At 34.7% G+C, this 24,248-nt stretch overlaps 2 protein-coding genes across 2 annotated transcripts; one reads left to right on the forward strand and one right to left on the reverse strand.

The window, feature by feature from the left end:
* The first annotated feature begins 4,721 nt into the window (after positions 1 to 4,721).
* Positions 4,722 to 10,605, forward strand: LOC145008860 (DNA-directed RNA polymerase 1, mitochondrial-like). Its single transcript, XM_078967484.1, has 20 exons — positions 4,722 to 5,745; positions 5,835 to 6,050; positions 6,122 to 6,249; positions 6,355 to 6,421; positions 6,518 to 6,576; positions 6,800 to 6,917; positions 7,002 to 7,115; positions 7,227 to 7,358; positions 7,449 to 7,608; positions 7,746 to 8,002; positions 8,356 to 8,406; positions 8,496 to 8,566; positions 8,662 to 8,746; positions 8,868 to 9,020; positions 9,123 to 9,197; positions 9,264 to 9,353; positions 9,455 to 9,502; positions 9,586 to 9,700; positions 9,778 to 9,881; positions 9,959 to 10,605. The coding sequence occupies exons 1-20, from the start codon at positions 4,975 to 4,977 to the stop codon at positions 10,067 to 10,069; spliced, it is 2,925 nt and encodes a 974-aa protein (XP_078823610.1). The 5' UTR covers positions 4,722 to 4,974; the 3' UTR covers positions 10,070 to 10,605.
* A 6,501-nt stretch (positions 10,606 to 17,106) lies between these two features.
* LOC145009173 (amino acid transporter AVT6A-like) lies at positions 17,107 to 19,206 on the reverse strand. Its single transcript, XM_078967851.1, has 5 exons — positions 18,620 to 19,206; positions 18,365 to 18,517; positions 18,076 to 18,279; positions 17,525 to 17,993; positions 17,107 to 17,428 (listed from the first exon to the last, which is right to left on the reverse strand). The coding sequence occupies exons 1-5, from the start codon at positions 19,065 to 19,067 to the stop codon at positions 17,290 to 17,292; spliced, it is 1,413 nt and encodes a 470-aa protein (XP_078823977.1). The 5' UTR covers positions 19,068 to 19,206; the 3' UTR covers positions 17,107 to 17,289.
* Between the last annotated feature and the right edge of the window lie 5,042 nt (positions 19,207 to 24,248).

Below are 24,248 nucleotides of genomic sequence, written 5' to 3' on the forward strand. Positions count from 1 at the left end.
CACATCCTCACTAAGAATCGTAAATTTGTGTCGGCTGAATCCATTGTAAAGAAGATCATCGGTTCTTGTGTTGTAAACCTCCATTCTAAGCTCTTCGATGTTGTTCTTCACTCTTATCGAATGTGTGATTCCACTCCTCGTGTTTTCGATGCTCTTTTCAAAATGTATGCATAGATGAAGCAAGTTCAAGAATGCAACAGATACATTTTTTTTGTATGAAAGAATACGGATTTTTTTCCCACCATTGAATCATGTAACATGTATATGAGTTAACTGGTTAGTTTTAATCGAGCAGGCATCACGTTACCATTTTACAACCAAATGAGAAGATCCAAGATCACAATCAATGTTTTCACTCTCAATATGGTGATGAATGCTTAGGTTGGACGGTATGGGCTTGCGACCCCTTGGCTTGTCGAGATTGGCTAGGTGGTATCTTGGTGAGTAAATGCTGAGTTTGACTATGTTGAGTGGACCAATGGGGTTGCTGGCAAAGGCTACTTTCATATATATATATATATATATATATATATATATATATATATATATATATATATATATATATATATATATATATATATATATATATATATATATATATATATATATATATATATATAAAGGTTATTTGGAAAACAAAAAAACCCTAAAAATCATAAAAATGCATAAAAAAAATACCTAGAGATCACAAAACTTTTTTTTGACATTTTTTAAGAAAAAATCGTAGCTTTTTAAAGAAAATCGCTGAAAAAAATTTGAAAAAAAAAACTTTTTTTTTATTAAAAAAAATTATTTTTTATTTTTTTTCAACGAACTTTTATAAAAAGCTGCGATTTTTTATAAAAAAAATTCAAAAAAAAGTCTTGTGATCTCTAAGTATTTTTTTTATGCATTTTTATGATTTTTAGGGTTTTTTGTTTTCCATAGAACCTAAACCTATATATATATATATATATATATATATATATATATATATATATATATATATATATATATATATATATATATATATATATATATATATATATATATATATATATATAACCACCTAAAAGTACTTCAACCCTTAACCATTTTAACTCATCAAAATCGATTTACAACTGATATACATTCTCTCAAAATGTTGTCTTCGTCATCTTCATTGGGCATGTTTGATGACTTGCTTAAAATGACCATGGAGGTCATTCACGAGGCAGAAAATATGATCGATCAATTACAATAAGAAAATACGAAGAATGCATGTCAGATGGAGAGAAGATACATACAAAGATTTCGTGAGGCGGCTAATGAATGACTCGTGCAAGATTTTACTTTGTGGATGACACCACGTTTATAGGATATTATTTTCCTTGTCGGTTTTGTATTAATAAATCTCTGCTTTTTGCGTATTGTCAACAACGTCATGGCAACGTGTCCATTTTTTCAACAACATCGAGATGCCAAAGGTACAATTGGTTTTACTCATATACAAATATGCACCGTTGTACTTCATCAATTAGCGTACTGCACGAATTAGCCTTCAAAATTTTTGCATGTATGTCATGAGATTATATGGTCGACGATATCTGTGCAAACCTACTTGGTAGTGACATCCAACAATTGTATGCTCATTACTCAAATGTGCACGATTTTTCTGGAATGTTAGGAAGCTTAGATTGCCTCCACTGGGCATATGGTTGTTGTCCGAATGCCCATAAAGGGCAATACACCGAGGCGATCATGATTATCCAACATTCCAACTGCTATTCTTGAAGCGGTGGCCTCACAAACTATGTGGATATGACATGCATTATTTGGCTCAGCTGGCTCCTTCAATGACATTAATGTTCTTAACATGTGCAACATCCCAAAGTTCAATGTAAAAAATTTTATTTTTAAATAAGTTATTACATAAAACTATTAGTATAAAAACATTCATAATAATATCTCGTGCTAAACCAAAGTGTCAGTAATCAAAATATATTATCAGAAAACCATATCAGAGTGTAATCCCCAAAAATCTCATGTGCGGAAAACATAGTGTGATGCGCTGCGATCAAGCCGACTCCTTTCCTTTAAACACGAAGTACCTGAAACCAAAACTGAAAACCGTAAGCATGAAGCTTAGTGAGTTCCCCCATCATACCACATACCATACAATCACAAAGCATACATATTGTCAGGCGATTCTGGGGTGCCCGACCTACCCGGTACGACCATTCTGAGGTACCGACCTACCCGTGTCAAACCATTCTAGGGTGCTGACCTACCCGTCGGTCCTAACAACCGACCCTCGGGGACTATTCCACCCTCTACTGCTACTATCACATATATCACATATATCATAACATAAACGTACTATCAAACATATATGGGGTGTCTGAATTACCCTTCGGTCCTAACAAACCGAACTTTGGGACTATTCCCCTCCTACTACCACTATCACATATAACATATCATACCAGCATATAAACATATAATCACATACTGTCAGACAAATCTGGGGTGTCTGACGAACCCTCCGGTCCTAACAACTGAGCTCTACTACTATCACATATAACATATCATGCCAACATATAACATATCAGGTAGTAGCAAACCTAGATGATATCACAAAGACCATCATCTAACATACAACTCCTACTGGTGGGTCGGCATTGTGGCCGTAAACCCACCGATACTGGAATGTAACTCACCTCACACTGCTGAAGTCCCGTAGACACAATCCCACACTTGCTGAAGTCCCGCAGACTCAACCCCAGCTGTTGGGTGATAGATTCCCGAACTGTCAACACCAAAACAACACCTAATTAATAATTGGGTCCCAACGCATAACCATAATACATACTTGGATAATTACTACATTACCCCATGCGTGGCTTATTTAAGCCCAACAAGGCCTAAACCATAGGCCCAAAGCCAATTAGGAATCAAAGCCTAACATATAGCCCAATTTTCCAAATTGGGCTCAAGCCTATACATGGTCTCATTCTAAGGCCGAACATCATATAATCATTAAGGCCCAAACTATGGCCTAATTTTCCAAATTGGGCCCAAACCCTTTTCATGGGCCTTACCCTAGGCCCATTAGATTATTCTAGTCTAATTGCTTGATCTTGTATAACCCATTTAATAACCCAATCATCAAGGCCCAATGATAAACCCAAATGTGATTAGGGTTTCACATAAAATGACAATTAGGGTTAGGTTTCCTACTTAACCCATTAAGGACTTAATCCTCTAAGGACTTAATCCATTAAGTCCAATATCACTTAGATTAATCTTGCCAATGTTTATTATTTAATATTCCAAGTTATTAATAATTTTTGTGTATCCCGATTAATTCCCCAAATTAGGCTTTTATTGGCATAAGGGTTTTCCAAACCCTAATTAGGGTTTCCAACCCCAATACTAGCCCATTTATTAAATTGTTGGGCTTTTAGATCAATTAGGGCTTTATTGAGCCTATTAAGCCCACTAAAATATTATTAAGTCCATTAGGGTTTTATTGGGTCCATTAGAGTCCATTAAGCTTCATTGGGCCCATTAGGGTTTCAAGCACCCCAAACGAATCAACACCACGAGGCAAAGCACACCGCCACCCGACACGACGGCCGGTGGTGGCAGGAGGCGACAACCACCACCCTAAGGTGGTGGAATTTCCTTTCATTATTCCATTTTACAATTTACAAAGAAAAATACTAAAAATAAACGCACACACACTACACTAAGCAAAGTAAACACATACAACCACCTAATGGTGGCCGGCGGTGGTAAGTGGTGGCAGCCACCACCTCACGGTGGTGGTGTTGGCCTTCCTCGATTTTCCGATCAAACACAACCATACACAACACACACACATGCTTCTGATTGCGAGATGTACCGCAACCACCCACCTGGTGGCTCACGGCGGTGACATCAACAATTTTGGGATGGCAGCCACCACCTCACGGTGGTGGCGGTGATTCCTTTTTGGTTTTCAGTCAAACATCAACACACCCCTACATGACTTTGCTCGGAATCTGGACGCCAACGAGGCTTAGACGCAACGCCGACGAAGAGATGCCGTGCATAACAGGAAGGCAGTGACAACATCTCTGACCTCCGGCTGGTACAGATGCCTTTGACCGTTCTTGGTGCGTTTCCTTGGTTACACACACCGTCTGATAGCAGCGATGGGGGAGCAAATAGTGGCCTAGAAGTGGCGTTTGAGAGAGCTCCGTAGGATGGTGATAGTCGAACGAACTAGGGTTGGGCTGGCTCTACGGGGAAAGACAATAAGTGTTGGTTCTACGAGGATAGTCAAGTAATGTCGGCTCAATGAGGATAGCCGGTTAGGACTGACTCTACGAGGAAAGTCATTTAATGTTGACTCTATGATGAAATCAGTTGAATAATTATTCTAGACAACCAATTCGACTCATGGTTCACCTAAATATAGGTGAATTGGTGTGATGTTGGCTCACTCTATGAGGAAAGCCTGCGTGAGAGTCGGGAGGCGTAGCTTAATGAAATTGACACCGTTTATACCGATCCTTAACGATAATGTGGAATCCTTGTATTACACAATGTCGGAGGAGCGAACGTTGTGACACGAAACACCATGTCTTGGGTGAGAGTCAGCCCCTGAACTCATGCATCAGTCTAATGTGTCATTTTGGTCTCTTTAATTGCTACATACAATATACAACTTACAAGGAAGAAAAAATGAAAAAAAAAGGAATAAAATATCTTTTCGTAATTCAGGCAAAAACAGGAATAGGTTTAGCAAGGGTTTAAGGCGGCCACTCTTCATCACTTTGCCTCCTACACAAATCCTCAAATTTTGTCAGATTCTTTCATCGCCACTCATAGATTCACCCGTTCGCATCCATCTTACCAACGAGTTCTTAAAATCCTTGTATTAGTTCGATCTATCTCTCTGCAAATTGCATCAACCGTGTACATAGTTAGAAACCCATTAATTTTTCTGCAAATAAATCACTCCACTCTAGCATGTGGAGAAGCGTATGTAACCGAGCTTCTGTCAAGAAGCTGAAATCATTCGCCGATAAATCTAATTTTAGAGATACCCACTTGTTTGAAAAACCTAGACAGTTAGAGCTTCACCCTTATCGACATCCTTCGTATGGAGAGCGGGGTTTCCGGCGAATCAACGTCTTGGGTGATTCCGGTTTCACAAATTTAGGGGTTTCTTTCGGTTTATTACATCGGTCTTATAAGGGCTATGCCAGTTCCGCCGCAGCGGAGGAGATTGTTTCGACAGAAGAAGAAGACAGCGATGAAATTCGTGAAATGGTACACCATTTGAATAAAGAAATCAAAGCGGTTGAAACGAAATCTAATAGCTCCGATCACAAAAAGCAGCCGAGATTAGTCAACGGAATTGGGCAAGGGAAGTACATTGCACTCAGGAGACGCCAGATAAAGATAGAGACAGAAGCATGGGAGAACGCAGCAAAAGAGTATCAGGAACTTTTAGTCGACATGTGTGAACAGAAACTCGCTCCCAATCTGCCTTACGTGAAATCCTTATTTCTTGGTTGGTTTGAGCCATTGAAGAACGCCATTGCTTCAGAGCAGGATTTATGTAGGGAAGGTAGGAATCGAGGAGCTTATGCTCCACAATTCGACCAGTTACCTGCTGATATGATGACGATAATTACAATGCACAAGCTAATGGGTCTGTTGATGACTGGCGGAGGTCAGGGTGGCGCTAGGGTGGTCCAGGCAGCTCTACATATCGGTGAAGCTGTTGAACACGAGGTTAGTTGCATCAAAAATTTCATTTTTTTCCTTCCCTTTTTACAACATCCAAGCATTCAAGTGTTCCTTCTTTCTGATATAAAAATCAGGCGAGAATACACAGATTCATGGAGAAATCCAAACGAAAGGCTTCATTAAATGAGAGCCCTGATGATGATTCAGAAGCTGTAAACAACGAGCAACAATTACAGAAATTGAGGAAGAAAGTAACCAATTTAGTTAAAAAGAAAAAGCTTCAGCAAGTAAGGCACATAGTGAAACAACAAGACCAGTTGAAGCCATGGGGTCAGGATGCTCAAGTTAAGGTTTGTAAATGAACCCTGATGGCAAAATGGTAATTATGATAATCTTCAACAGTGAATGTTGCTTTTTTCAGGTTGGTTCTCGTTTAATCCAGTTGTTAATGGAGACTGCTTATATACAACCTCCTGTTGACCAATGTGAAGACTGTCCTCCTGATATTAGGCCTGCATTTGTACACACTCTTAAAACTGTGGAAACACCGTAAGTATGGCCTCATTTATGATTTTTTACTTTTTAGTTTTTACTATTTGACCTTTTTTTTATGTATTGATGATGCATTGCTGATTGTTAATCCTATATATATAGGAGAGGAAGCAGAAGATATGGAGTTATTGAATGTGATCCTCTTGTTCGAAAAGGACTCGAGAAAAGTGTAAGTTTTTTGTGCATATATATTCATATCTTTGATGTTTATGTATATATTGTTTTCTAATATGAAAGATTGTTCTAATTTGGATCTTTAAATCAGGCTATGCACATGGTGATTCCATATATGCCAATGCTTCTTCCTCCAGTGAATTGGACTGGGTATGCATTTAGGGATTTTTGTTTTTTGTTATTTTTGATCCTTAGACTTTGATATTTATGTTTGATTTAGTGTTGTTTAGTTTAGCAATAGAATAACCTTGAAGATTAGGTTAGTTTTTGTTCAGTATCTTTAAAATTAAGGATACAAGAATTGTAATCAAGTTGGTCATCATTATAAAAGAGTAACATTTATGTTTTTCCATTTTTGCCCTTTATTTGACAGATACAACAGAGGAGCCTACTTGTTTCTACCATCCTATATAATGCGCACACATGGAGCTAAACAACAACGTGATGTTGTTAAAAAAACACCAAAGAAGCAATTGGAACCTGTTTTTGGGGTGTGTAATAAGTAATAACTAATAAAGTTTCCTTTTTCCTCTCTACATCCGTTTTCTGATTCTCATTTTTTATAAACATTTCAGGCACTTAATACACTTGGTGCCACAAAATGGAGGGTAAATAGGAAAGTTCTTGGTGTTATAGATAGAATTTGGGCTAGTGGAGGACGTCTAGCTGACTTAGTTGATCGTGATGATGTAAGTTTTTTTTTTAAGTATTAAGTATCAAGAACTTTCTTTTTGTTAAAGATACTAAAAAATCGATAAATTTTATGTTTTGTTATATTTTATAGTTGTTATCTTTCATAGGTTCCTCTACCCGAAGAGCCAGACACAGATGATGAAATTGAAATTAAAAAATGGAAATGGAAAGTTAAAACCACTAAAAAAGAAAACCGAGAAAGGCATTCACAGAGGTGTGATATTGAATTGAAATTAGCCGTAAGTGTTTTCTTTTTTATGTATTTTTATTGTATAAAATTGTTAGATCACATATCCGATTATATTCTAATATTTGTAATGCAAGAGTAGGTTGCTAGAAAAATGAAGGATGAGGAAGCTTTTTACTACCCCCACAATCTTGATTTTCGTGGTCGTGCATATCCTATGCACCCTTATTTAAATCATTTGGGCTCTGATTTATGTCGAGGTGTTCTTGAGTTTGCTGATGGTCGACCTCTTGGAGAATCTGGTAATGATGACAAATCTCTACTTGTTAACTGACCAAAGTTATATATATATATATATATATATATATATATATATATATATATATATATATAGGTAAAAATTATGCACTAACAAGTAGACATTTGTCATCATCATCAGGCTTACGATGGTTGAAGATACATCTAGCGAATGTATATGGTGGTGGTGTGGATAAGTTGTCCCACGAGGGTCGAATGATGTTTGCAGAGAAACATTTGGATGAAATATTTGATTCTTCAGATCGACCTCTTGAAGGAAAGAGATGGTGGTTGGGTGCAGAAGACCCTTTTCAATGCCTGGCTACATGCATGAATCTTTCCGAAGCTCTAAGAAGTTCTTCCCCTGAAACCGCCATTTCCCACATACCTATCCACCAGGTGTGTCATTGTGTCTACTACTTTAAGCAACTTGCCACATTTTCTTTACTCTTTCACAAAGTGACACTAAAAATCATCTATCTTATCAAATTCTGTCATGTCATGTCATGTCATATCATATCTGTACGTATGGGTTACAACTTATTTTGCTATATCATGTCATGTCATGTCTTGTCAGTCTGTGAGTACCTTAGTGGGAGGGATATAATCATACAACCAATTCTGTCATGTCGTGTCATGTCTGTTTGGGACTTAACTTACCAAAATAGTGTCATATTGATTAGTTATAATGTTAAAACATATAATGCATCTAGAATTTATTTACATTTATCTTTTGTTTGAATTTTTTTTAGGATGGTTCGTGTAATGGTTTACAACATTATGCTGCACTTGGAAGAGACAGGGTAAAGATGTTAATAGTTTAAGATCTTTAATCGTTATTTTTTAATTTAATATTTCTTACACATGGAATTTTTTTTGAACATATATTTAGTTGGGAGCAGCTGCTGTTAATCTTGTTGAAGGAGAAAAGCCAGCTGATGTCTACTCTGGGATTGCTTCCAGGTTATAATACTACCTCTTTTTATTAATCAACAAAAATTCGTATAAAAAATAAAATAATGAATTAAAATAAATGTAATTTGATGTGATGTGAGCAGAGTGATTGAGATTATGAAGAGAGATGCACAAGGAGACCCCACTACCGATCCAAATGCCAAACATGCACGTATGTTAGTTGACCAGGTATATAAATTTCTTTAAGCATTTGATTTTTTTTTTTTTTTTTATAAATAATATTCCAATTCCCAATTCCCAAATAATAAACAATATTGATGGATGAATGATGACATGGACACTTGGACAGGTGGACAGAAAGTTAGTTAAGCAAACAGTGATGACATCAGTGTATGGTGTGACATATATTGGTGCTCGTGATCAAATTAAAAGAAGATTAAAGGAACGTTGTTCCATTGAAGATGATGCTGAGTTGTTTGCTGCTGCTTGTTATGCTGCAAAAGTAACAATATATATCAATCAATCTATTTTTTCTAATACCATTTTGCTAAATTTAATATGAGTAAATATTTGATGCAAATTCTGTATTTCTTTTTTGTTGTAGACAACTTTAACTGCTTTGGGGGAAATGTTTGAATCTGCAAGAAGTATTATGAGTTGGCTTGGTGATTGTGCAAAGGTATAAATTTTTATATTTTTGTAAGATAAGATTTATACGTTTATTGATTTTTATAAAATTTGACAGGTTATAGCAGTGAAAAACAATCCAGTACAATGGACAACTCCTCTTGGACTTCCTGTTGTTCAACCATACCGCAAGTTAGGAAGGCATCTTGTGAGTTCTTTTAGTATGTCAAATTGTCGAATCAAGTCCCTGTATTTTGGCTTTTTTGCTAATATGACCCAAAACTTTTTGTTGTTTTTTGAATTGTGTAGATTAAGACATCTCTTCAAGTTTTGACACTACAACGAGAAACCGATAAGGTTATATCTTTTAACCTTTTCTTTATTATGCTAAATGCAAGAAATAACCTTTTTATTTTTATTATTATTTTTTATTATCACAGGTGATGGTGAAAAGACAAAGAACAGCCTTTCCTCCTAACTTTGTCCACTCTCTTGATGGGTCCCACATGATGATGACAGCCATTGCTTGTAAAGAGGCTGGCTTAAGTTTTGCAGGTTCAAAATCATTAATATTACATACTATATAATTTTTTTTTTCCATTAAAAATATATAAATTAAAATCCAATTTCAGGAGTGCATGATTCGTTTTGGACACATGCTTGTGATGTTGATCAGATGAACAAGATTCTTAGAGAAAAATTCGTTGAACTTTACGAGGCACCAATCCTAGAAAATGTAAGTTTTTATTTTTGAATAAAAGATTCATTTGGATAAAAAAAGTTTCCATTTTGATCAAAAGGGCATTGTGACAGCTGTTGGAGAGTTTTCAGAAGTCGTTTCCAAATATGGAATTTCCTCCATTGCCAGAAAGAGGAGATTTTGACCTAAAAGAGGTTTTGAAGTCTCCATATTTCTTCAATTAAGAAGACTAACAAACAAAACAAAACAAAAACAAATCACATTCTTTATGGCTCTTTCTCTACAAATTTGTTGGTTTAATCGGCTTTTGGAGTGGCAACAAGAAGAGCACAATGTTCATCTTTTTTTATAAGCCTTTTGGAGCTCTATTACAAATGCATCCATCCATACATACACACATCTGTAAATTTGATGACATCATGTGGGATTTATGGAATGAAGCAATGAATCACTTGAGGATTGAAGAAGAAGGCTTGAAATACAAGTGAAGATGAAAGGGTAAATGAGTAAATGATGGGTGCATTCAGGCCTTATTTTGTAAAACTAATTCATACACAATATTTATTTGTTAGGAGTTCATTAATTAAGTGGTATGTGGGAATAAGGAGATAGGAGAGTATAGTGTTTGGAAGGTGAATCCTTCTTTCAAAGCAATTGTTCTAACTTGTTATATTTATTGACTTTTAGGTTGTATTTTGCTCTGGGAAGAGTTGACTTTTTTCCTAATTATAGAAAGAATGCCTTTTGGGCATTTCTAATATATTCCAACTTTCATCAAGTAAAATGTGGCAAGACTTATGAGATAACATTGTGATTTATGAGACATTGCTGTCTTATTTGTAACATCATATATTAGACTACATATGACTAAGAAGTTGATTTTTAGTTGATCTTTGGAGCATCGACCTAATAAAAAAAAGATATAATAGGATATTCTAAACAATCATGCCATGATTTTCCATGAAAATGATGCGAGTATAAGGTAAAACTTTTTTGCTAACTTGAGGTGATCATTTTGATCTTTGATTATGTTATAGTTTAAGTAGACAAAGTTTGGCTTGTGTTGCTTCTTATATTTTATGAAGTTCATTTTGTAAAATAAGGTGGAAGATGCATTTTATGGAAGGCTTATGTAGTTGGAATAAATTTAACTTATGGTTTATGTCAATGATGTTACTAGTTTCTATAACATCATGAATGATGTTACTAGTTTCTATAAGAGCATTAGGTATGGATCTGTTGAGTTGATGTTATAACAATTTATAACACCAAAGGGGAAATGATGTTTATGGTGTTATGACTATGTTAAGAGAAGAAAAATAAAGACAGAAGAAATGTGCAGCCAATCAATATTTTCGTTTCAATATGTCATAACACCAACAAGATATGCCATAACACCAAGGGGGAAATGATGTTTATGATGTTATGACTATGTTATGAGATACTACATCAACAAAAACACCACTTCTCATTGCCCATACCATATACTCTAATAGATGAATTCTCCACCCAAATATCCTCCCAAAAGGAAATCATGGAACATCCCCACTTTGTTTTTTTTGCAAAAAGACAACAACTTAATTCCCCAACCGACATCACCTATACCCAAACGACCGCCACCATCTTCCACATCATACTCGCCAAACCAAACACCCATTCGCCTCCAACCATCATCAACCACAACAACCCAACAAACAATACGTTCAGTCAAGTCCCAAAAGCTATGCAGAAGCGTTGATAGGAGATAAACCGCCAAAATCAAACTCAAGTCCAAAACAGATCAGGATGACATCTTATGAGGAAACAAGAGAGTTCATGAAACGTGCCTTAGTTGGGGAAGTGGAAAATTTCCAAGCATTAATGAATGTGAGAGCCTTTACTGAAGTAGAAGAATGCCCTACAATAGTGATGAGATACTTGGGAGGAATGAAGACCCTAGTGGAATTCGAAAGTGAAGCCGACAAAACCAAATTCCTAATGGAAGGAGGGCATATATGGAAACCCTGGTTCAAGACGATGTACAACTGGAACCCAAAAGAAAATTTTAACGAAAGATTATCATCAATAATGATTTTCGGAATACCACAACATGCTTGGTGTGAAGAAGCGATGCAAAGACTTGGGGCAACGTAATAATACCGGAAGAATGTGCAACCGATAATCCTAACATGGCGTTTGGAAGAGTGGGGATACTACCCTCGCACCCAGGGTTAATCAATCAGACAATCACTATACTCCTGGATAACCCCCCATGTACAATTACAGTTTTGGAAGATCTCCTCGAGTCCACGAGGTTAAGCCCTGTGGTCGCTAGCAATGACTTTACCCTCAGTCCTAAATGGACAGAGAAATCGAACTGGGAAGACCACTATGAATCGAACGGTGAAAACTATGAAGAAGGAGACAATAACAGCTATGAAGATGAAGACTTTGTCTGCACTCCAGACCATGGCGATAATAGCAGAACCCGTTCAAAATCGCCGGAGAAATCAGTCCGGGCGGCAAGACTAAGAGCTCCGGTGTGCAATAATTACACTCACAATTTCCAAGATGGAGACCCTCGACATCCGAGAAGTACCACAGAGGCTAGGGCTAAATCCGAAGAGTCCCTTGGGCACACAAGCAACATCATGCACTATAACGTAAACCTTGCAAACTCCCCTCAATTACAAACAGTTCAAAACACGGGTGTCCGTCATACCACCCAATTCTTGGAAGAAGTAGCCCAAACCCAGTTACCCCACAACCCAAGTCAAGAAGGACCTACATACTCAATTAGCCCAAATCAAAAAATCCCACTGAATAATAATCAAAACAATATCCATATCGACTTAAATTCACTTCCTGTATCTTCCACCAATGTAAACCCCCAATTATCCCCAAACCACCAAAATTCACAAACAGTCAGCAGAACAGGAACTCAAAATCTATCTCGAATACGGATAAAGAAGTATCACAAACAGTTGCAATTGGTGAAAAGATTGGATTTAGTGTTCAAGGATATGAAGATCAAATCAGGAAAATTATCAGGAAAAGGCGAGTCACAATCATTGATCAATGAATATCTTATCATTGAACTGTAGAGGTGTTGGGTGTGAAGTTAAACGTGATTGGATCAAGAATCTTAAGGGGGTAATCAAGTTTTTCTCTTAGGATTACATGAAACAAAAATAGAGGAGTTCAAAGGCTGTCTAGACAGATCGATCTGGGGGAACTCCAAATTCCATTGTGAAGTTTCTGATCCCATTAGTCTTTCTGGGGGAATCACAACAGTTTGGAAACCAAATCTCTTAAGCTTATTTGAGGCAATCTCAGGTCACGGCTATCTTCTAACCAAAGGGGTATGGATCCCATCAAAATCAATGTATGGTTTCATAAATGTTTACACCCTAAACGATCCAGGCCGTAGAAAACTCTTATGGATTGAGTTAGAATCTATCATGAGCTTGGATAGTAACTCCCAGTGGTTAAACACTTTTCCACCAAGTTTAAGGAAACATAACCTTCCAGACCGATTTTCACAAGTCATAAATTCAAAAAACTACTTGTTGAGTTTAGATTGGAACTTGAAGCTCCCATAACTTTGGCATAAGTCAAATCTGCAGTGTGGTTGTGTGGATCTGATAAATCCCTAGGCCCAGACGGATTCACATTCGCATTTATAAAGAAGTATTGGGAAAAAATTGGAGGAGATATTTATATGGTAGTAAAACACTTTGAAAGATCAGGGATTATCGACAGAGGCTGCAACTCGTCATTCATCACCCTAATTCCAAAAACAAATGACCCTAACACCTTTGATGATTATCTCCCAATAAGTCTTATAGGGAGCCTCTACAAAATCATCTCTAAAGTTCTTTCAGAAAGACTAAAGAAGGTTATCTCACCAGTCATCAGTTACACTCAATTAGCCTTCATTAAAGACCGCAACATCCTGGACGGGCCTCTAATAGTCAATGAAGTCATATCTTGGCTCAGGAAAAGCAAATCCAAGGCCTTCCTATTCAAAGTGGATTTTGAAAAGGCATTTGACTGCCTTAATTGGGGGTATTTAGAATCGGTGATGGAACAGATGGAATTCGGGGAAAAATGGAGAAGTTGGATTAGGGGATGCTTATCATCAACTAGAGCCTCAGTAATAGTAAACGGGTCAGCTACTAAAGAATTTGATCTTGAAAGGGGAATATGTCAAGGGGATCCACTATCCCCTTTCCTTTTTATCCTGGCTGCTGAGGGCCTAAATGTTGCTATGGAAGAAGCCGTGGAAAAACAGATCTTCAATGCTCCCTCAAAAGCAAAGAAAAAAAGGCTTCTGTTGGGGCACCATTGTAAATTTGCACTCTACTTTATCAAAACATGATTTAGATTTTCAAAACCTCTTTATTAATCTCAACTCAAACCAAACTAATGGGCGGTTCTGGAAGTTAGAGGCTTCGGGTGTATGCACAGTAGCCTCACTGAGAAGTCACATCGATAACAAGCTCCTCCCAAAAACAAACAATTGTTGGATTTGGAACTACCTTGTGCCTCGGAAAGTAAACATCTTAGCGTGGAGAATCTGTCACGGCAGATTACCTACAAAAGAAAACCTACACAAATTAGGAATTGGCTCCAACACGCTGTGCACCCTCTGCAACCAGCATGCAGAATATGAGACCCACTTATTCACCGCTTGTTCAGTGGCATTAAAAGTTTGGGGAGATATTAGATTATGGTGGTATTTACTTCCATCGAGCTTCCAGTTGGTTTCAGGTCTACTTCAGTGTAGGAATAACCTTCCACCTAAAAAAGATCTAGGAGTGTTCCACGAAGCTGTATCCTTGGTCTTTATCTGGGTCATTTGGAAATATAGGAACAAGCTGGCTCATTCAGACAAACACATCTCACCTTCTGGTCTTGCAGATGAAATCCAGACCCTATCATATTTATGGATAAATGCTAGACATAAATCTAAAAAGCTTAGATGGTTAGAATGGTGCTGCAATCCAATCCTTGAGGCTGATGTGCTGTAATGTTTATGGTGGAGGGCATTTTGTGTCAATATTAATTGGTGTCTTGGAGTAATGCCAAGTGCAGTTAAGCGTGTGTTTTTCTTTCCTTGGGTAGCCATCTCTTTAGGAACATAACTGTGCTTGGCATTTTTTTCGTGTTTTCTTTCATGTGTTTGGTGTTATAAATTTGGGTGGGGGGTGAATTTTATGTTGGCGTGTGTCTTTCTCTCTCTTTCGATCTGTTTCTTTTCGCAGGGCCTCACATCTGGATACTTCTTGGTTTATGCTGCATAAATCCCATTAATATCCGAATATGCCCACTTGGAGAATCTTCTTGAAGACGACCTCAAATATGTCAGCCAAAGATTGGATGCATCTCATTTTCCCAGAGGAGTACGAAGTAGCTTAGAGCTTACTGCTGATTGGGGTCCCCTTCATGGCGGCTCTAGACCTATGGACTGAAGCACTGATATTTTGCCCGTTACGCCCTGTTGGTGCTGCCTCATTCAAAGGTTGAAGATACCTCAGACGTAGTAGTTCCCATTTGGGGAATTCCAGTTAGTCATGAGTTTTGGTTCACAACACAAATCTCTAGTTCATCATTAGTTTATCTAGTTTAGTTCATTTCAAATTTCCATTCTAATTCAATGTTGTATATGTACTGTTTTTGTCCAGCTTCCTGCTGGCTTTCTTAATGCATTTTTTCCTCTTTGCCGTTAAAAAAAAAAAAAAGTAAAGAAACTCCAAAAAGCCAATAAAAAGTACACATATTTCAGGACATATATGTTGATGTATGTGGGACAGTTAATGAGAGATTTACTCGTTTTGTTAATGTAACGGGATAAGAACGTTTAATATTTCAGATTTCTCATTGTATCTCTATTGGTTGTACGTTTAGAAAGATAAGGGGTCAAAGTTATGATTGACCAACAATATTTATGAGTTAAATGGTTTGAAAACATATGATGATATAGACAATGAAGTAACATGGTTCACTCAATTGCATTTAATTGAGTTATGTCCTGTGAAGAATTAGACATATTTTATTGATAATAGCCGTAACAAAATTAAAATTTTCATTTGCATTTGGTCACCATTTCACATAAATAACTAAATATTTGGCTTTTTTTTTTAATTAGTCGAAATTAGGTTATATTTAATGAAAAGTTAAATGAGACTTGAATGAATGATGTGGCATTGAATGCATTCTATCTATTATTTTCTAATTTGTTTTACATTTAATAATTTAGTTTAATTGTATGTAATAACGAGTTTATAAAATTATTAACTTTAGTTTTGTAAGTAAATAACTCTTGTTTATTATTATTTTTTAATAATCTTAAAGAATAAAAAAGCTTACTTAAATGTTTTTGAAATAATAACACATTATTACATTACAACAAAATGTTCATAAATAAATGAGTTTCCACGTGTCCACTGCGACTCCATGATTTTGCAAGGATTAGGAGGGCTCGACCTTTGGACATTATATTAAGACACCGATTACGTCGCATACCCTCTAATGACCAATTCCTAGTTGAAACCCCCAAGACTATTTGAACACTGGACTTCACATATGAGAGACTAATGTCTTACATGATAGGCCACTAGATAGTTGGTTAAATCATGTCGAATAACATGATGTACTGCAATATACGTTGTTTTCGTATATTATTCATAATTTTTAATTAGCAATCTTTAATTTTTAATTTTGCAGTGATTTTATTTTCTAGTTTTATGTATCACCATTGTTTATAAAATGATAAATATAATAAAAAATAGTATAGTAAGTGAAATTCAGTGTGACAATCATTTAAATTTTAATAGAGTTTAATAAAATATAAAATTTAATGGGTAAAATAATATAATAAACAAAATGTGGATATGATAATAATTGAATGTTAATAATTCAATGTATTGAAATGACCTTATTTTTCATATTCAATGAATATTTAATAATTCATCCCAATCCCAATTTCATTATTAATAGAAGCCACACTACAATTAAATGATTATTCATTGCAAACTCATTTTTATTTAATAAACTTATTATGGGTATGATAATCTTAACATATATTTATTAATTACTAACCGTGAACTGGTTATTAATTACTAACCGTGAACTGGTTGATTGGACCAACTGGACTAGCCCGCTTCGTAAAGGTTTTTACCTCTTAGATTGGATATCCCGAGTTTTAATCTGAAATATGTTTTCGATACATTTAACCATCTACGAACACCTACAAAAAAAATAATTACTAGCAAAGAAATTAACAAATATTCATGGCACAAGCCTATGAATGTAATGATATGATATTACAACTTATTTTACATATTTGGAGTTCAAATGAGTTCTCTTACACTTAACAAAAACACCTTCAAATACAACAATCATTTATACAAAGCTTCGCTCGATCCGTTTTGCGACCCAAACCCGACTTGGTTACGTAAAATCACGCACGGGTAGACGGGGTTTTCTTGAACAAAGCATAAGCATCACTATATATGGCCACCACATTCGCAAAAACAGCTATACAAATCATCAAAACAGCTAAAATCTTATCTCCTTTCGTTGCTATTCCATAAACATCCCTACATACAAAATCACCCATCAATTCAACAAATGTTCATAACTTCACGCACAAAAAGGGATGATTCATGATATCATGATATCATGATAGCTCATACCTTATAGCAATTGATGCAGGAAAGATGAACCCAATGCAAACAGCAGCAGTTGCTCCTGTAAACTGGAACGCATCCCATGCACTTGGTATAAAATTTGCACCCAAATATATAACCGAAAGAAGACCTACACTAACAATAGCAAATCGCTTGTTGTCCAATTCCAAAGGCACTTCAGATGATCCAAAAAAAAGCCCATCTGTATTAAGTCGTAATGCATAAAACACAAGTGGGAAAACAAGCATGAGGTGTAAAGCATAGCTCACACGAACAATATCATTAAGCTCGATACTAAAAGGAACTCCCAAATCAGAGTCAAAATTTTGCAATATATCTCCCATTGTCGCGTCCCCAAAGAGAATAAACCCAAAGAAACTAGTCATTATGTACACAATCGTACATAACACCAATGAAATCTGTACAATTGGTTCGATAAGAGAAGGGTTTTCAAGCTCATTTCCAATCGAATGCACTGCCCATGAACAAAAAAAGATTCAATTATTCATTCGTGAATAAAGTTAAATAAATTTATACGATTTTTTCGCATGTCGCACCATTAAAATGGCAGATATAAGCAGTAACAAGAACAGGAACTGCAGTGAAGAGGTTCCAAACCGAGTTAATATCGGTGATTTCTGGAAGTAATCTTGGCATTTGGAGGGTCCCACTTGCCATTTTAAAGATAGCGATTCCTGCAGTGATGATTAAGAAAACCACCGCTAGTGCAACTGCTAAACCTGATGTAACACTAAGTGAATCTGCATATATATAAAATGTTGTTCGTAAGATTAAACATTAAAATGGATTTGGGATTATGGAAATGATATATAAATTATAACATACCCATACGCTTGAGAGATGCTAATGGAACAAAAACGCAAAGAGTTGTGAGTAAAAGAACAAGAATTCTTCCAGTCCACCAGTGTGGTCCGAACCACCCTTCCAATAAACCAGGGTGGTGCACCCCGTTTAACGATGATCCAGCCACCACATCACCTTTTCATAGCATAAACAGTTAAACACACGAAATCGTTAAAAAAAAATCCAATTTTTATGCGTTTCTTGATGATGAATTATGGTTCTTGAATGCTTAGTTACCGATGATAATCATGTAGATAACAAGAACACCGATGTTATTAATCACCACACAAGCTTGAAGCATCTTCTTCCCGACTTCCCCAAACGCATCACCCATTAATCCGCCATACGAATCTGTGCCACCGGGTCGACTGTACTTTAGCAAGATTCTGACGGTGGCTTCCGACAAGACCGCAACAAGAATTATGACAACGATACCGAGGCCGAGGCCCAAGACCTTCATGGTGGCCGGAAGTGCCATTATTCCGGCGCCAATGATGGTGGTGGAAAGGTTCATGACAGCCCCCGACATGGATGCGCCATTAAACTCATTGTGAGCGCCTTTTCTCTTGGGAATCAGTGGGGATTTCTCGTTTACTGAAACTGTAACGCTGTCTTTCTTCTTGCTGTGTTTTCTTGAGGGGTGTTTGTGTTTCTTGATTTGATGGGTTTCTGCTTGGATTGTCATGGTGTTTTGGGGGAATTTGCGGCGGAAATTGAGGGGTTTTGGGGTTTGGAGTTTTGGTAGTGAAAAACAGAGAATTGGAGTGCGTGTCTGAATTGAATGGAATCTAAAGATAAAGAAATAATTGAAGTGTGTTGGAGAAAATGCGTATAATAAGGTTGATTGCGCATCGTCAGCGTTCTTATCGAATTGTGGGCTGAAAGTGAACCTAAAAGATGTTCTTCCGAAGCCGTGAATGGTCAGCAATATCCGGTCCCTTTCGTGGAAAAATCCTGTTTGAAGGAAATGATGATGTAATAAAATAAAAATAGATATATAAATGATTAAATGGGTAAATTATGCTTAATAACAATAGGTTTTAGTAAATTTTTATTTTAGTAAAACATAATTTTAAAGTAGTAATTGGATATGTATGCTAGTATTTAGGTTATTAATAATTAATTTTCGTCTTTGACAGTTTTATTTCTTAAAATCGACGAATGCGGATGCCATGTCTAATGGTGATTTGATATTGAATATGATTGAAGTCAATGTTGAATTTGATTTTTCAATTTTTTTTTTCGCATCTAAATTCGATGAACCCATCATTTATAGAAGGCTTTCAAATACTAGCAATGCATTTTGGTGAGATTAAATATGGGGTTTGTAGGTTTCTAGGAAGACACCGAACAGTATGGAATATATAAAAACATTTCAAGATTATGGGAAAATTCCAAAAGGCTGTAAATCCTCTTTTATTCCAAAAAAAATGCCTAATAACAATTGTTTATTTGTTTATATTTTTTATTTTGGGATATATCTAGAAATCAAATATCCTATCATCTTTCTATCCATGTAAAATTATAACATTATTATATTTTTATTACACTTGGGATCATCTAAAAGTGATAAAAGATGTATAAAAAGAATAATTAAGAGAATATTTAACTTCTCATCTTTAATACTTTAATGATTAAACACAGTTGGTTAGAAAATGTTGTAATAGCGAATTTGAATTGAATTAGGTTCTAAATTCATTTGGTGTCAAACAAAACTTATTAAAGGATTCCATATGTTAGAATATGAAAAATGATCTCTTCTTAGTATAAGTATATATATATTTTTTGGAATCTCTCTCTATTCTTGAAACTCAAATTACAAAAAAAAAATAATAATAAAATAATAAATAAATCCAACTGAATTTTAATGTAATTGGTTCATAATTATAATTTAGTTCAAACTATTAGCATCCATACGTAGAAAAAACAAGATCAATTTAAATTAATTTTAAACGAACATCCTTCACAAAAAGTAAAAATTATGTTACACTAAAGGTTTTTTTTTTTTTTTTTTTTTTTTTTTTTTTTTTTAAAAACCAAAAATCATAGTTACATAAAAACTAATTTTACAACTATTAAGCCATTGGCTTTGTGCAATTATGTTTCTATAACCATCTTGTCTTAATATAAACCAAATTTTATTCTTTCAACATTTCACCAAGAAAAAAACAATAACACATACCTAAAAAAAATGTGGAAAATGAAAGGTAGGCGCAGTCGGCTTCGAGTTTCGTCGTCTTGTCAATATTTTAAGCACAATTTCTTCCACGTCTTTAACAACTATTCTGGCTGCGTGTCTTTCGAAATGAATGACATGGCCCATTACTTTTGTGTCATTACTTAAAAAATATTATATCTTAATTCTTATATGAGTGTCACATACCTCACCTTCAATTTAAGGTTTGCCGATCATTCGATTAATATTTTATTTAGTATGAAAAAAATCACAAAAATAACCATATACAAATATACTTGTAGTAAGTAATCGTTTTTTTTTTTTTTTTTTCTTGAAATGTTATTATAATTCGTAGTACGGCCACCACAAAATTATGCACCATACTACATTTTATTTTTTCTTGAAATGTATCTTATCTTTTCAGTCATCAACTTTTGTAATAAAACTATCTTAATGACCGCAAAGTTAAGATTTTTATTTTTAATTTTTTTATATAAATGATTTTTTATTTTTTTAGTTTTATAAGTGACAGTTTTTGAAAATATAATCAATCATACTAATCTCCAATGTTTACTAAGGCTTCAAACAATTTTTTCCACCAAAATAATTCATTCATTATGATATTTGCAGTAATTATTTGTATTCGACGGTCATAACAGGGAATTAATAGTGTTAACCATTAGGCTTTGGACAATAGTTACGCGTGGTTTGTGAATAAAGGTGATGTCACAGAAAAAGAAATAATAATAACCTGGTCCCGGGCATCTATCATTATACCCATAATATTGCTATCCATAATAGAAAGGAACATTTACCTATTTATATAACAGATCGTATGGTAGGACACAAATTGGGAGAATTTGCACCTACTTTAAATTTCCGAGTTTATTCCAAGCAAATTACTTCTTTTTAATTTGAATATCAATTCCAATTTTAGTGAAAATCAAAATATCAACGGAAAGCAAAAAGAGGACACTTTGAATATAAGACAGGTCGAACCAATCAAGTAGCAGATGCTCTTAGCCGGAAAGCAGAACTAGCAACTTTCAAATACCTTTCCCACGTCTCCTACCTTCGTACAACCTTGAACTTGAAGTCGAACTCCCCTTACTGCTGTCCCTATTGGCTTGTCTCCATTCGTATGCCTTGAAGAGGTTAGAGAGGGATATCAAATCCAGATTGAAAGATAGGCATAGATAGTCTAATCAAGAGGATTAGGCATGAGCATACAAAATCAGGTATGAGAAAGATAGATACGAAATCCGGATAAAAAAAGATAGAGATATCAGAAATCCGGTATGCAATGCTAGATTAATCTGAAAGATGAGGCATGAATGCTAGAAGGCAGGGATAGGTATTCAACCAGAAACCTGAACCCTTTAAGTCGTTCCTTCTATGGGTAAGTCAAGTTCAGTTAGAAAGTCCTTCCCTCTTTGCTCATCCTTCCCCGTTCCTAGCTTAGCTCTCACTATTGAAGCTCGTACGCAATGAGCCTCTCACGTTTCACTGAGATTGCTGCTTAGTCCTTCTCAAAAGCCTAATTCGTTCGCCTATGAATAGTCAGCCGATAAAAGTCTAATTCTTTCGCCTATAGGTAGCCGAAATCCCGGAAAAAAGGAACTTGATGATGTTCTTCTAGACATTTTATCATTCCACAACCAATCCATCAGATTGTTGAAATGGTGTTCACGTGTGATTAGGCAGTGAATATGCAAAAAGAAGAGAGAGATAAAGAGAGAAAATGTGAGGGAACCAATCACATGCAACGTCCTCGTCTGTCTCCATGGCCACGCCACAACCAAACCATCGGGACTAGGGGTGGTGTTCACGCGTCCTTAGCCCCTCCAGCTCAGCCCTTCATGCGTGCAAAGCTATCAACTATGGATAGCTTTAGGATAAATTATGATTTGAATAAGCCATAATATATAAACCTTTTTGAGTTGTTTGATTTAATGACGATAAATTAACGTTTAGAAGCTAGTGACATCTTTTTATATTTCTAACATAAAATATCTTATATAGATAAATGATGACAATAATATTAAACATTTGATAAATGTTGTTTGTGTTGTATATCTAAATATTGTACATTTTAATTTCGAAACTTAAACATTATTAAAATAGATAAATTGTTATACATGTGTTGTTACCAGTAACGACTTCATTTTAGTATATCACTAGGTATAAGACCCGTATACTATACGAGTTTATATAAATTAAAAATTAATATAAAGCTTTAAATATTATGTGTTTAAAAAAATAATTTTATATAAATACAAAGAATATAATAAATAAAGCAAGTAACTCAATATATATTAATAAAAGATCTTGACATTTAAAATAAATAATAATGTATGATATAATGATTTAAGAGTTAATTATAGGAGATTTAAAAGAGAAATGAAAAAAACAAAATATTTATTCTGAAATTTAATAAAATGATTTACTTTATATATATAGACCCTTACTAAAATATGAATTTTAAATTTAAGAAAAAAAAATAACAAAGTGGAAAAGAAAAATTCAAAAAATCCTAAAAGAATGATATGTGTCAAACTTAATGAAAACATGACAATTGATAAAAATGATTTTCATTTATCAGGTTAGATTAAAAGTTTAATATAAAGTTGTAAATATTATGTGTTTAAAAAATACTTTTATATAAATACAAAGAATATAATAAATAAAACAAGAAAAATAACATTTATCAAATTTAATGAAAACATGACATTTAACAAAAATGATTTTCATTTATTATGTTAGATAAAACATGAACCGCAAATTAATTTTTAAAATGAGATGGTAGGATGAAATTTCTAAAATGAGATGGTAGGATGAAAATGATAAAAGGTGTTATGGGTTTAAGTTATCCGGCAGAGGAAAAAGAAGTGACTAAATCAAAATAGTTTGGTTCATTAGAATCCTCCCTAATAAATAAAAAACTTTTTAACACTTATCACATATTTATTGATTTGATCACATGTTATTTTATAATTATTTCAAATTAAAAATTTTCCACATGATATTTTGTGGTTGTTTCATTTTTATTAAATGTATTAATTGTAATAAATATAATAATAAAGACATTTCAATTTCATTAATTGATTTTCCTTCTAATTTTAAAATTTATAAATTAAAGCCCATTAGTTTTATTTATTTATTTATCTAAATTATTTGTTTAAATTTAACAAAGAAAAAACACTTTAATTTTAATAATCGAAATTTTTTCTATTTTTCTTATAAATTCAACTTCTCAAATGTTTATAATTTTATATATAATTTTTTAAAATGAATCTTACACGTATATAAAAAGATACAAAACAAAAATTTTGCCTTAAGTTTTTAACCTAGTTGTTGTATATAAAAGGATACAAAACAAAAGTTTTGCCTTAAGTTTTTAATCTCGATTTTAATGAATACCATAAAAGCACAAATTATTTATGAATAGACCCGGCCCAAGTACCGGCGGCCCGGATGATGGCCCAGTGAAGAATTTATATATACATAAATTGAAGCTCAAATTTTATTATCAGATAATCTGAAGCCCAAATCTTCATGTTGCTGATGATGATTACGATTACACAAAATACGCCCCTAAATCGATTGAAAATCTTCTTGCAACCGTAATTTTTTTTTTTTTTTCCTGAAATGTCAAATTCGTTTCAATGTGATAAAAAGGATAATTTCTTG

Source organism: Lactuca saligna, chromosome 8, assembly GCF_052625555.1.
Source record: "Lactuca saligna cultivar CGN05327 chromosome 8, ASM5262555v1, whole genome shotgun sequence".
Taxonomy (NCBI): domain Eukaryota; kingdom Viridiplantae; phylum Streptophyta; class Magnoliopsida; order Asterales; family Asteraceae; genus Lactuca; species Lactuca saligna.